Raw genomic sequence first — 15,044 nt, 5'->3', positions numbered from 1 at the left:
GTCGATGACGTACTACGGCTCTCCTGTGAATCTTGCTTTCCCTTCAAAGTAGACAAGGAAGCACAGAAGGAAGTGTCTTGATGAGAGGGCAGCTTGATGTTGTAACACTGACAGCGTGATCGGACGCGAGCGAAGGCTGCCAAACGATTATGTAGAGGAGCACCGGGCTTTCGAGGTGTTAACCTCGCCAGGTGATCGTGCCATATACCGGGTGTCCCACCGAAATCTCCCGGCTGGATAATTCGTGAACAGATGGCGCCATCCAAGTCCGATTGTTGAGACTGGTTTGTGTGTGTCTCACAAACCCGTCTCAACAATCGGACACTATATACCGCGGCCGAAAGATCGCCCACCGAATGAAAAAGCACAAGGTGTAGTCTATAAAATTCCATGCACCAAATGCAGCGCATCATACTTCCCAGAAAGGCTACGGCAACATGAGAATGATGTACAGAAGTCGGACATCGAACGAAGCGCTCTCGCCGAACACTGTCAAGTTCGAGACCATCCTATCGACTTTCAAAACGCCTGCATCATCGACCTTGAGTGTAATCAGATCAAAAAAATGTAGAGTCGTGTCATATACAATCCACACCTGGAAACCTTAACCGATCTGTTGGAGCGTTACCCAGCGTATGCATCAGCGGCCTCCGTCACGTGACTGAAAAACAATCCGACGAATCACGAAATTCGAACCACGGCAAGAACGCTGCTGCCAACGGCAACTACAGTCACCCCTGAGGAAGGAGCCGAACTGGCTCCGAAACGTCGGGTATCCCCGTCCTGTACCTTGGTTGGAGATTTTCGTTACTATCATAGTTCTCACCCAACCAGACACACTAGTGTCGAATATGTTCGCTTTCAAGTGTTTCGTGTGCGCGTGTGCGCACTAGAAAATGACTTCGCCACAAAGCACGGTGAAGGTCAACCATGACAAAATAACGATACCGTTATCACGGGGCGTACGCCCTTTTATGACTATAGTAACTGCATAAGTGTCCCAGAAGAACACCTCTCGTTTTCCAAGAGAACTGTGTCATTCATGATGACGGTTGGTTAAGGGCGTGCTATGCGGTGAAGTTCTGTTTTAAGAGTGTGTGGCAAAATTTTGTTGCAAGCCTGATTGGAACGATAAACAATAATAATCGTTTCACTGATATAAGCTGCATGTACATTAGCATCCGCGCGCCTGATACAGGCGTATCTTATACTAGATGTAATCATGATCTGTACCTTTGGAGCGGTGTGCCTTATAAGCGTGCCGTCCCGTGTAAAATAAAACTTATAACCCTACAAAATTGCATTGAAAGTATTTTTAAGGGTACAGACTAAGGGGTAAGGGTTTCTTTTACTAAGTTACGCAGGTAACGGGACGACACCAGATTTCTATTTCTTGTATATTTCGTTGCGGACATACGATATGACGGTCCCTTCACTCTGCCATCGGCCGGACCCGTTGCGATGACTGGGGAGTTAACCAGCACACGTTCCGCCTTGTTTCAGAATGACTAACTCAACTTCAGGGACATGCTAAAAATACCACATGACGTCGTTCAGCTACTGTCTCTGACGGTACATGGTCGGTGGTCAATGTACACTGAGAAAACGAGGCCCCCGGGAGGAATGAGAAACTGCAACGAGACCATCATTGGCGACATCCTCAACTACGTATGGGCTTTCATCTATTAAGTTCGTCGCTGGAAGTAGCCTGGCGCTTTCGACTTGGTGTCAAGAACACGCCACAGGGTTTAAGAACTATTTCCCCTCGGTGCCATATCTATATTGCAACATACGTGTATTCGGAGAATCGCCTCATGGTTGGCGATTAGACAGAAATACGATTATCAGTTTCCCTTTACGTGCACATGGTGCACAAGCATCTCTAAGTGTGAGGATTCTCCTTCGAAGCAGCCGACAATATCCTCCCTGCACGCGTCAGCTGTCACGTATAGTAGCATGTTTCGGTCTATGCAAGTATTCAGATGATTATGCTCACCCTTATGGGCGTGAAGGTATAGCACAACAGTCCTCTCCTGTTCACGTACTGTCTCTGGTGCTTCCCGGTAACCTCTCCGTCTCAGCTTAGATGAAACAAGGAAAATATGGAGGGACTGGCCCTACTGTACTGGCCCACCACGCTTAGGGTGGCATAACTGCACGGGCAGTATTTGTAGGTCAGTATTTGTAGGTCAGTATTTGTAGGTGTTCAGTGTGCTGCCCACAGCAACACCGCGCATGCGCAGATGGCGTGTCTTATATGTAACCAGTAAAGTGATCTATACAGGCGACTGACAAGTCACCTATTGTTTTCTACATGTCAAGGGTATACCGTTGAAGTTTCTCTCGAATGCACTGTGTTGCATAGCAGTGCAACACAGCCGATGTTGCACTTGCGGAGAGCATTCGCACTGCTGCGTTCAGTGTGCTGCCCACAGCAACACCGCGCATGCGTAGATGGCGCGTCTTGTATGTAACCAGTAAAGTGATCTATACAGGCGACTGACAAGTCACCTATTGCTTTCTACGTGTCAAGGGTATACCGTTGAAGTTTCTCTCGAATGCACTGTGTTGCATAGCAGTGCAACACAGCCGATGTTGCACTTGCGGAAAGCATTCGCACGGCTGCCTTCAGTGTGCTGCCCACAGCAACACCGCGCATGCGCAGATGGCGCGTCTTGTATGTAACCAGTAAAGTGATCTATACAGGCGACTGACAAGTCACCTATTGCTTTCTACATGTCAAGGGTATACCGTTGAAGTTTCTCTCGAATGCACTGTGTTGCATAGCAGTGCAACACAGCCGATGTTGCACTTGCGGAAAGCATTCGCACGGCTGCCTTCAGTGTGCTGCCCACAGCAACACCGCGCATGCGCAGATGGCGCGTCTTGTATATAACCAGTAAAGTGATTTATGCAGGCGACTGACAAGTCACCTATTGCTTTCTACGTGTCAAGGGTATACCGTTGAAGTTTCTCTCGAATGCACTGTGTTGCATAGCAGTGCAACACAGCCGATGTTGCACTTGCGGAAAGCATTCGCACGGCTGCCTTCAGTGTGCTGCCCACAGCAACACCGCGCATGCGCTGATGGCGCGTCTTGTATGTAACCAGTAAAGTGATCTATACAGGCGACTGACAAGTCACCTATTGCTTTCTACGTGTCAAGGGTATACCGTTGAAGTTTCTCTCGAATGCTCTGTGTTGCATAGCAGTGCAACACAGCCGATGTTCCACTTGCGGAAAGCATTCGCACGGCTGCGTTCAGTGTGCTGCCCACAGCAACACTGCGCATGCGCAGATGGCGCGTCTTGTATGTAACCAGTAAAGTGATCTATACAGGCGACTGACAAGTCACCTATTGCTTTCTACGTGTCAAGGGTATACCGTTGAAGTTTCTCTCGAATGCACTGTGTTGCATAGCAGTGCAACACAGCCGATGTTGCACTTGCGGAAAGCATTCGCACGGCTGCCTTCAGTGTGCTGCCCACAGCAACACTGCGCATGCGCAGATGACGCGTCTTGTATGTAACGAGTAAAGTGATCTATACAGGCGACTGACAAGTCACCTATTGCTTTCTACGTGTCAAGGGTATACCGTTGAAGTTTCTCTCGAATGCACTGTGTTGCATAGCAGTGCAACACAGCCGATGTTGCACTTGCGGAAAGCATTCGCACGGCTGCGTTCAGTGTGCTGCCCACAGCAACACTGCGCATGCGCAGATGGCGCGTCTTGTATGTAACCAGTAAAGTGATCTATACAGGCGACTGACAAGTCACCTATTGCTTTCTACGTGTCAAGGGTATACCGTTGAAGTTTCTCTCGAATGCACTGTGTTGCATAGCAGTGCAACACAGCCGATGTTGCACTTGCGGAAAGCATTCGCACGGCTGCGTTCAGTGTGCTGCCCACAGCAACACTGCTCATGCGCAGATGGCGCGTCTTGTATGTAACCAGTAAAGTGATTTATACAGGCGACTGACAAGTCACCTATTGCTTTCTACGTGTCGAGGGTATACCGTTGAAGTTTCTCTCGAATGCACTGTGTTGCATAGCAGTGCAACACAGCCGATGTTGCACTTGCGGAAAGCATTCGCACGGCTGCGTTCAGTGTGCTGCCCACAGCAACACCGCGCATGCGCAGATGGCGCGTCTTGTATGTAACCAGTAAAGTGATCTATACAAGCGACTGACAAGTCACCTATTGCTTTCTACGTGTCAAGGGTACACCGTTGAAGTTTCTCTCGAATGCACTGTGTTGCATAGCAGTGCAACACAGCCGATGTTGCACTTGCGGAAAGCATTCCCACGGCTGCGTTCAGTGTGCTGCTCACAGCAACACCGCGCGTGCGCAGATGGCGCGTCTTGTATGTAACCAGTAAAGTGATCTATACAGGCGACTGACAAGTCACCTATTGCTTTCTACGTGTCAAGGGTATACCGTAGAAGTTTCTCTCGAATGCACTGTGTTGCATAGCAGTGCAACAGAGCCGATGTTGCACTTGCGGAAAGCATTCGCACGGCTGCGTTCAGTGTGCTGCCCACAGCAACACTGCGCATGCGCAGATGGCGCGTCTTGTATGTAACCAGTAAAGTGATCTATACAGGCGACTGACAAGTCACCTATTGCTTTCTACATGTCAAGGGTATACCGTTGAAGTTTCTCTCGAATGCACTGTGTTGCATAGCAGTGCAACACAGCCGATGTTACACTTGCGGAAAGCATTCGCACGGCTGCGTTCAGTGTGCTGCCCACAGCAACACCGCGCATGCGCAGATGGCGCGTCTTGTATGTAACCAGTAAAGTGATCTATACAGGCGACTGACAAGTCACCTATTGCTTTCTACATGTCAAGGGTATACCGTTGAAGTTTCTCTCGAATGCACTGTGTTGCATAGCAGTGCAACACAGCCGATGTTGCACTTGCGGAAAGCATTCGCACGGCTGCCTTCAGTGTGCTGCCCACAGCAACACCGCGCATGCGCAGATGGCGCGTCTTGTATATAACCAGTAAAGTGATTTATGCAGGCGACTGACAAGTCACCTATTGCTTTCTACGTGTCAAGGGTATACCGTTGAAGTTTCTCTCGAATGCACTGTGTTGCATAGCAGTGCAACACAGCCGATGTTGCACTTGCGGAAAGCATTCGCACGGCTGCCTTCAGTGTGCTGCCCACAGCAACACCGCGCATGCGCTGATGGCGCGTCTTGTATGTAACCAGTAAAGTGATCTATACAGGCGACTGACAAGTCACCTATTGCTTTCTACGTGTCAAGGGTATACCGTTGAAGTTTCTCTCGAATGCACTGTGTTGCATAGCAGTGCAACACAGCCGATGTTGCACTTGCGGAAAGCATTCGCACGGCTGCGTTCAGTGTGCTGCCCACAGCAACACTGCTCATGCGCAGATGGCGCGTCTTGTATGTAACCAGTAAAGTGATTTATACAGGCGACTGACAAGTCACCTATTGCTTTCTACGTGTCGAGGGTATACCGTTGAAGTTTCTCTCGAATGCACTGTGTTGCATAGCAGTGCAACACAGCCGATGTTGCACTTGCGGAAAGCATTCGCACGGCTGCGTTCAGTGTGCTGCCCACAGCAACACCGCGCATGCGCAGATGGCGCGTCTTGTATGTAACCAGTAAAGTGATCTATACAAGCGACTGACAAGTCACCTATTGCTTTCTACGTGTCAAGGGTACACCGTTGAAGTTTCTCTCGAATGCACTGTGTTGCATAGCAGTGCAACACAGCCGATGTTGCACTTGCGGAAAGCATTCCCACGGCTGCGTTCAGTGTGCTGCTCACAGCAACACCGCGCGTGCGCAGATGGCGCGTCTTGTATGTAACCAGTAAAGTGATCTATACAGGCGACTGACAAGTCACCTATTGCTTTCTACGTGTCAAGGGTATACCGTTGAAGTTTCTCTCGAATGCTCTGTGTTGCATAGCAGTGCAACACAGCCGATGTTCCACTTGCGGAAAGCATTCGCACGGCTGCGTTCAGTGTGCTGCCCACAGCAACACTGCGCATGCGCAGATGGCGCGTCTTTTATGTAACCAGTAAAGTGATCTATACAGGCGACTGACAAGTCACCTATTGCTTTCTACGTGTCAAGGGTATACCGTTGAAGTTTCTCTCGAATGCACTGTGTTGCATAGCAGTGCAACACAGCCGATGTTGCACTTGCGGAAAGCATTCGCACGGCTGCCTTCAGTGTGCTGCCCACAGCAACACTGCGCATGCGCAGATGACGCGTCTTGTATGTAACGAGTAAAGTGATCTATACAGGCGACTGACAAGTCACCTATTGCTTTCTACGTGTCAAGGGTATACCGTTGAAGTTTCTCTCGAATGCACTGTGTTGCATAGCAGTGCAACACAGCCGATGTTGCACTTGCGGAAAGCATTCGCACGGCTGCGTTCAGTGTGCTGCCCACAGCAACACTGCGCATGCGCAGATGGCGCGTCTTGTATGTAACCAGTAAAGTGATCTATACAGGCGACTGACAAGTCACCTATTGCTTTCTACGTGTCAAGGGTATACCGTTGAAGTTTCTCTCGAATGCACTGTGTTGCATAGCAGTGCAACACAGCCGATGTTGCACTTGCGGAAAGCATTCGCACGGCTGCGTTCAGTGTGCTGCCCACAGCAACACTGCTCATGCGCAGATGGCGCGTCTTGTATGTAACCAGTAAAGTGATTTATACAGGCGACTGACAAGTCACCTATTGCTTTCTACGTGTCGAGGGTATACCGTTGAAGTTTCTCTCGAATGCACTGTGTTGCATAGCAGTGCAACACAGCCGATGTTGCACTTGCGGAAAGCATTCGCACGGCTGCGTTCAGTGTGCTGCCCACAGCAACACCGCGCATGCGCAGATGGCGCGTCTTGTATGTAACCAGTAAAGTGATCTATACAAGCGACTGACAAGTCACCTATTGCTTTCTACGTGTCAAGGGTACACCGTTGAAGTTTCTCTCGAATGCACTGTGTTGCATAGCAGTGCAACACAGCCGATGTTACACTTGCGGAAAGCATTCGCACGGCTGCGTTCAGTGTGCTGCCCACAGCAACACTGCGCATGCGCAGATGGCGCGTCTTGTATGTAACCAGTAAAGTGATCTATACAGGCGACTGACAAGTCACCTATTGCTTTCTACGTGTCAAGGGTATACCGCTGAAGTTTCTCTCGAATGCACTGTGTTGCATAGCAGTGCAACACAGCCGATGTTACACTTGCGGAAAGCATTCGCACGGCTGCGTTCAGTGTGCTGCCCACAGCAACACTGCGCATGCGCAGATGGCGCGTCTTGTATGTAACCAGTAAAGTGATCTATACAGGCGACTGACAAGTCACCTATTGCTTTCTACGTGTCAAGGGTATACCGTTGAAGTTTCTCTCGAATGCACTGTGTTGCATAGCAGTGCAACACAGCCGATGTTGCACTTGCGGAAAGCATTCGCACGGCTGCGTTCAGTGTGCTGCCCACAGCAACACTGCGCATGCGCAGATGGCGCGTCTTGTATGTAACCAGTAAAGTGATTTATACAGGCGACTGACAAGTCACCTATTGCTTTCTACGTGTCAAGGGTATACCGCTGAAGTTTCTCTCGAATGCACTGTGTTGCATAGCAGTGCAACACAGCCGATGTTGCACTTGCGGAAAGCATTCGCACGGCTGCGTTCAGTGTGCTGCCCACAGCAACACTGCGCATGCGCAGATGGCGCGTTTTGTATGTAACCAGTAAAGTGATTTATACAGGCGACTGACAAGTCACCTATTGCTTTCTACGTGTCAAGGGTATACCGTTGAAGTTTCTCTCGAATGCACTGTGTTGCATAGCAGTGCAACACAGCCGATGTTGCACTTGCGGAAAGCATTCCCACGGCTGCGTTCAGTGTGCTGCTCACAGCAACACCGCGCGTGCGCAGATGGCGCGTCTTGTATGTAACCAGTAAAGTGATCTATACAGGCGACTGACAAGTCACCTATTGCTTTCTACGTGTCAATGGTATACCGTTGAAGTTTCTCTCGAATGCACTGTGTTGCATAGCAGTGCAACACAGCCGATGTTACACTTGCGGAAAGCATTCGCACGGCTGCGTTCAGTGTGCTGCCCACAGCAACACTGCGCATGCGCAGATGGCGCGTCTTGTATGTAACCAGTAAAGTGATCTATACAGGCGACTGACAAGTCACCTATTGCTTTCTACATGTCAAGGGTATACCGTTGAAGTTTCTCTCGAATGCACTGTGTTGCATAGCAGTGCAACACAGCCGATGTTACACTTGCGGAAAGCATTCCCACGGCTGCGTTCAGTGTGCTGCTCACAGCAACACCGCGCGTGCGCAGATGGCGCGTCTTGTATGTAACCAGTAAAGTGATCTATACAGGCGACTGACAAGTCACCTATTGCTTTCTACGTGTCAATGGTATACCGTTGAAGTTTCTCTCGAATGCACTGTGTTGCATAGCAGTGCAACAGAGCCGATGTTGCACTTGCGGAAAGCATTCGCACGGCTGTGTTCAGTGTGCTGCCCACAGCAACACTGCGCATGCGCAGATGGCGCGTCTTGTATGTAACCAGTAAAGTGATCTATACAGGCGACTGACAAGTCACCTATTGCTTTCTACATGTCAAGGGTATACCGTTGAAGTTTCTCTCGAATGCACTGTGTTGCATAGCAGTGCAACACAGCCGATGTTGCACTTGCGGAAAGCATTCGCACGGCTGCGTTCAGTGTGCTGCCCACAGCAACACTGCGCATGCGCAGATGGCGCGTCTTGTATGTAACCAGTAAAGTGATTTATACAGGCGACTGACAGGTCACCTATTGCTTTCTACGTGTCGAGGGTATACCGTTGAAGTTTCTCTCGAATGCACTGTGTTGCATAGCAGTGCAACACAGCCGATGTTGCACTTGCGGAAAACATTCGCACGGCTGCGTTCAGTGTGCTGCCCACAGCAACACTGCGCATGCGCAGATGGCGCGTCTTGTATGTAACCAGTAAAGTGATCTATACAGGCGACTGACAAGTCACCTATTGCTTTCTACATGTCAAGGGTATACCGTTGAAGTTTCTCTCGAATGCACTGTGTTGCATAGCAGTGCAACACAGCCGATGTTGCACTTGCGGAAAGCATTCGCACGGCTGCGTTCAGTGTGCTGCCCACAGCAACACTGCGCATGCGCAGATGGCGCGTCTTGTATGTAACCAGTAAAGTGATTTATACAGGCGACTGACAAGTCACCTATTGCTTTCTACGTGTCAATGGTATACCGTTGAAGTTTCTCTCGAATGCACTGTGTTGCATAGCAGTGCAACAGAGCCGATGTTGCACTTGCGGAAAGCATTCGCACGGCTGCGTTCAGTGTGCTGCCCACAGCAACACTGCGCATGCGCAGATGGCGCGTCTTGTATGTAACCAGTAAAGTGATCTATACAGGCGACTGACAAGTCACCTATTGCTTTCTACGTGTCAAGGGTATACCGTTGAAGTTTCTCTCGAATGCACTGTGTTGCATAGCAGTGCAACAGAGCCGATGTTGCACTTGCGGAAAGCATTCGCACGGCTGCGTTCAGTGTGCTGCCCACAGCAACACTGCGCATGCGCAGATGGCGCGTCTTGTATGTAACCAGTAAAGTGATCTATACAGGCGACTGACAAGTCACCTATTGCTTTCTACGTGTCAAGGGTATACCGTTGAAGTTTCTCTCGAATGCACTGTGTTGCATAGCAGTGCAACACAGCCGATGTTGCACTTGCGGAAAGCATTCGCACGGCTGCGTTCAGTGTGCTGCCCACAGCAACACTGCGCATGCGCAGATGGCGCGTCTTGTATGTAACCAGTAAAGTGATTTATACAGGCGACTGACAAGTCACCTATTGCTTTCTACGTGTCAATGGTATACCGTTGAAGTTTCTCTCGAATGCACTGTGTTGCATAGCAGTGCAACAGAGCCGATGTTGCACTTGCGGAAAGCATTCGCACGGCTGCGTTCAGTGTGCTGCCCACAGCAACACTGCGCATGCGCAGATGGCGCGTCTTGTATGTAACCAGTAAAGTGATCTATACAGGCGACTGACAAGTCACCTATTGCTTTCTACGTGTCAAGGGTATACCGTTGAAGTTTCTCTCGAATGCACTGTGTTGCATAGCAGTGCAACACAGCCGATGTTGCACTTGCGGAAAGCATTCCCACGGCTGCGTTCAGTGTGCTGCTCACAGCAACACCGCGCATGCGCAGATGGCGCGTCTTGTATGTAACCAGTAAAGTGATCTATACAGGCGACTGACAAGTCACCTATTGCTTTCTACGTGTCAAGGGTATACCGTTGAAGTTTCTCTCGAATGCACTGTGTTTCATAGCAGTGCAACACAGCCGATGTTGCACTTGCGGAAAGCATTCGCACGGCTGCGTTCAGTGTGCTGCCCACACCAACACCGCGCATGCGCAGATGGCGCGTCTTGTTTGTAAACAGTAAAGTGATCTATACAGGCGACTGACAAGTCACCTATTGCTTTCTACGTGTCAAGTGTATACCGTTGATGTTACTCTCGAATGCACTGTGTTTCATAGCAGTGCAACACAGCCGATGTTGCACTTGCGGAAAGCATTCGCACGGCTGCGTTCAGTGTGCTGCCCACACCAACACCGCGCATGCGCAGATGGCGCGTCTTGTTTGTAAACAGTAAAGTGATCTATACAGGCGACTGACAAGTCACCTATTGCTTTCTACGTGTCAAGTGTATACCGTTGATGTTACTCTCGAATGCACTGTGTTTCATAGCAGTGCAACACAGCCGATGTTGCACTTGCGGAAAGCATTCGCACGGCTGCGTTCAGTGTGCTTCCCACACCAACACCGCGCATGCGCAGATGGCGCGTCTTGTTTGTAAACAGTAAAGTGATCTATACAGGCGACTGACAAGTCACCTATTGCTTTCTACGTGTCAAGTGTATACCGTTGATGTTACTCTCGAATGCACTGTGTTTCATAGCAGTGCAACACAGCCGATGTTGCACTTGCGGAAAGCATTCGCACGGCTGCGTTCAGTGTGCTTCCCACACCAACACCGCGCATGCGCAGATGGCGCGTCTTGTTTGTAAACAGTAAAGTGATCTATACAGGCGACTGACAAGTCACCCATTGCTTTCTACGTGTCAAGTGTATACCGTTGATGTTACTCTCGAATGCACTGTGTTTCATAGCAGTGCAACACAGCCGATGTTGCACTTGCGGAAATCATTCGCACGGCTGCGTTCAGTGTGCTTCCCACACCAACACCGCGCATGCGCAGATGGCGCGTCTTGTTTGTAAACAGTAAAGTGATCTATACAGGCGACTGACAAGTCACCTATTGCTTTCTACGTGTCAAGTGTATACCGTTGATGTTACTCTCGAATGCACTGTGTTTCATAGCAGTGCAACACAGCCGATGTTGCACTTGCGGAAAGCATTCGCACGGCTGCGTTCAGTGTGCTTCCCACACCAACACCGCGCATGCGCAGATGGCGCGTCTTGTTTGTAAACAGTAAAGTGATCTATACAGGCGACTGACAAGTCACCTATTGCTTTCTACGTGTCAAGTGTATACCGTTGATGTTACTCTCGAATGCACTGTGTTTCATAGCAGTGCAACACAGCCGATGTTGCACTTGCGGAAAGCATTCGCACGGCTGCGTTCAGTGTGCTTCCCACACCAACACCGCGCATGCGCAGATGGCGCGTCTTGTTTGTAAACAGTAAAGCGATCTATACAGGCGACTGACAAGTCACCTATTGCTTTCTACGTGTCAAGTGTATACCGTTGATGTTACTCTCGAATGCACTGTATTTCATAGCAGTGCAACACAGCCGATGTTGCACTTGCGGAAAGCATTCGCACGGCTGCGTTCAGTGTGCTTCCCACACCAACACCGCGCATGCGCAGATGGCGCGTCTTGTTTGTAAACAGTAAAGTGATCTATACAGGCGACTGACAAGTCACCTATTGCTTTCTACGTGTCAAGTGTATACCGTTGATGTTACTCTCGAATGCACTGTGTTTCATAGCAGTGCAACACAGCCGATGTTGCACTTGCGGAAAGCATTCGCACGGCTGCGTTCAGTGTGCTGCCCACACCAACACCGCGCATGCGCAGATGGCGCGTCTTGTTTGTAAACAGTAAAGTGATCTATACAGGCGACTGACAAGTCACCTATTGCTTTCTACGTGTCAAGTGTATACCGTTGATGTTACTCTCGAATGCACGGTGTTTCATAGCAGTGCAACACAGCCGATGTTGCACTTGCGGAAAGCATTCGCACGGCTGCGTTCAGTGTGCTTCCCACACCAACACCGCGCATGCGCAGATGGCGCGTCTTGTTTGTAAACAGTAAAGTGATCTATACAGGCGACTGACAAGTCACCTATTGCTTTCTACGTGTCAAGTGTATACCGTTGATGTTACTCTCGAATGCACTGTGTTTCATAGCAGTGCAACACAGCCGATGTTGCACTTGTGGAAAGCATTCGCACGGCTGCGTTCAGTGTGCTGCCCACACCAACACCGCGCATGCGCAGATGGCGCGTCTTGTTTGTAAACAGTAAAGTGATCTATACAGGCGACTGACAAGTCACCTATTGCTTTCTACGTGTCAAGTGTATACCGTTGATGTTACTCTCGAATGCACTGTGTTTCATAGCAGTGCAACACAGCCGATGTTGCACTTGCGGAAAGCATTCGCACGGCTGCGTTCAGTGTGCTGCCCACACCAACACCGCGCATGCGCAGATGGCGCCTCTTGTTTGTAAACAGTAAAGTGATCTATACAGGCGACTGACAAGTCACCTATTGCTTTCTACGTGTCAAGTGTATACCGTTGATGTAACTCTCGAATGCACTGTGTTGCATAGCAGTGCAACACAGCCGATGTTGCACTTGCGGAAAGCATTCGCACGGCTGCGTTCAGTGTGCTGCCCACAGCAACACCGCGCATGCGCAGATGGCGCGTCTTGTTTGTAACCAGTAAAGTGATCTATACAGGCGACTGACAAGTCACCTATTACTTTCTACGTGTCAAGGGGTACCGTTGATGTATCTCTCGAAGGCACTGTGTTGCATTTCACGGCTTGCGTTGTGTCGCACATTCGATCTGCTGTAATTGTAAAAACTCACTCTAAAAACCTGCAACCCATTTTTCAGACATGCGTTAATAGCACCGATGACCGATATCGTCAATACCGAAACGCCGACGCACAGGACCGTGTAGACCATGAGCGGATTACCCGGGTCATGAGATCAAGCTACACTTATTGGGAGGGAGCCTACGACAGCTGGGCGACCATGCAAATGAAAGTGAGTAGCCTCACAAATGACAGTGGATAGGAAATAACCGGCTTCCGTGTTTCAGATGTGCAAGGCATGTCACGACAGCACGCATCGTGGTGGCTGGGTCGTGTTTGACCTCCAGTACGCCGACGTCCATAACATCTGTAACACTAATTTCGTACAAGGTTTCGGCTACGTCCGCCGCATTAAGGACTACATGTTGAAACCGATGACCGAGTGTGTTATGAACGAGACGGTTGATATCGTCGAAAGGGGTATAAGACAGGAGTGGCTGTTGCCTCCTTCATAGGCGTGTGTTGTATGTTCAATTGATACAGTGGGCAGTCGAGTCTCGCTTCATATTTATGTTGTAGAGGTGCTAATGGTCGCAGATAGAAACATAGATTAAAGTGCAACGAGGTTTTGATTTGAATGTCACGTGGTTGTGTTGAGTGGGGCGTGCGACAACCCAACTGGATATTCTAGTGAAAAAAAAAACACGGGGCAGAAATTGCGTATTATGTTGAGCATTCGCACGGGGTTTTAGCACACTTTTCAGACAACAGCATCAGTATTTCTTGTCTTGTACGTAATATCCTGAGGCTGGGCCGCATTGCACGAAAAGACGCGACGTTCAGCGCATGTTCTTACGCAGCAGCGGATAGCTTGTTTGAATACACGTACTTGAACTGGACAGGAACTTGACAGGAACTTGACAGTTGGCTGAAGTCTGTCGACGGCGTTGATATGTGAACGGTTAACATCAGGAATATCAGATACCCACGAACGATTGCAGTAACGACTGCACGACTGGAGAGAGCACAGTGTGAACGACTGCAGAAAGACAATACTGTAAAAAAAAAAAAAATGCTGTGGATGTCTAACGTAGGTATCTTCGACAGGAGTGAAAACTAGGCGGGCAAGTTATCAAGGTGGTGCAATTTGGTCCGTACGGCTGCGCCTTGTGATCGGAAATTGTGGCACCAAGTATGACCCACTGTGGACAAAAAAAAAAAAAAAAGCTTCAACTAACGTCCGTGTGACAGTGTTGTATTATCCATGTGGGTCCGCTGCACTGTGTGTACCGCTCGTCTGTCTGGCCTACGGGTAATGAAATGAGTCCCTCCCCCCGCCCCCTTTTGTGGATTTTAGAGGCCTTCCTGTTGGCTGGTTGGTGTTCCATGTGTAAGTGCAAGTGGGATATAAGTAAGCTATAAGTAACGCCAGAGCGCCATTGCAGCCGGAGGTTGCGATCGCCCTGGCGCACTGCGGCCGCAGCAGCTTGAGGCGTCCTATAACATTAGCGGCAGCATGGCTGGCATGGCAACGTGGGTGTTGTTTATGTGTAGAATCATGCCGCGGAGCCTGTACACAGCATAAGTATCCGAGGTCCTTATTGCCGTGTGGACTGGAACAAGAACAAGACTCGCGTGAATCTCGAAATAACCGCTCCGTGTCTCTATATGATGTCGTTCGTTGATGTGTACAGACGGAAGTGAACGTCGTATTGTGGACCCGAATGTGCTTATACGTGTACCTCGATACACTGTACAGACTTCTCAGGTACTTTTTTTACATGTCACATTCTCGGACGCGTTCGATACAACTGACTATCCTGCAACCCTAATTTGTACGTAATTCATGTCATTGATGAAATAAAGATCGTTGCGTCAGGAATTTCTCCCAAGGCCCTTTTCTTTCAACAATTCTGCTT

General features: G+C 49.5%; 1 protein-coding gene across 1 annotated transcript; it reads left to right on the top strand.

The window, feature by feature from the left end:
* The first annotated feature begins 1,522 nt into the window (after positions 1-1,522).
* Positions 1,523-13,763, top strand: LOC135390186 (uncharacterized). Its single transcript, XM_064620156.1, has 3 exons — positions 1,523-1,668; positions 13,205-13,357; positions 13,413-13,763. The coding sequence occupies exons 1-3, from the start codon at positions 1,528-1,530 to the stop codon at positions 13,638-13,640; spliced, it is 522 nt and encodes a 173-aa protein (XP_064476226.1). The 5' UTR covers positions 1,523-1,527; the 3' UTR covers positions 13,641-13,763.
* Positions 13,764-15,044: the final 1,281 nt, after the last annotated feature.

Source organism: Ornithodoros turicata, chromosome 3 (genome assembly GCF_037126465.1).
Source record: "Ornithodoros turicata isolate Travis chromosome 3, ASM3712646v1, whole genome shotgun sequence".
In the NCBI taxonomy this organism is placed as follows: Eukaryota; Metazoa; Arthropoda; class Arachnida; order Ixodida; family Argasidae; genus Ornithodoros; species Ornithodoros turicata.
This window is presented reverse-complemented; position numbering and strand designations above follow the sequence as displayed.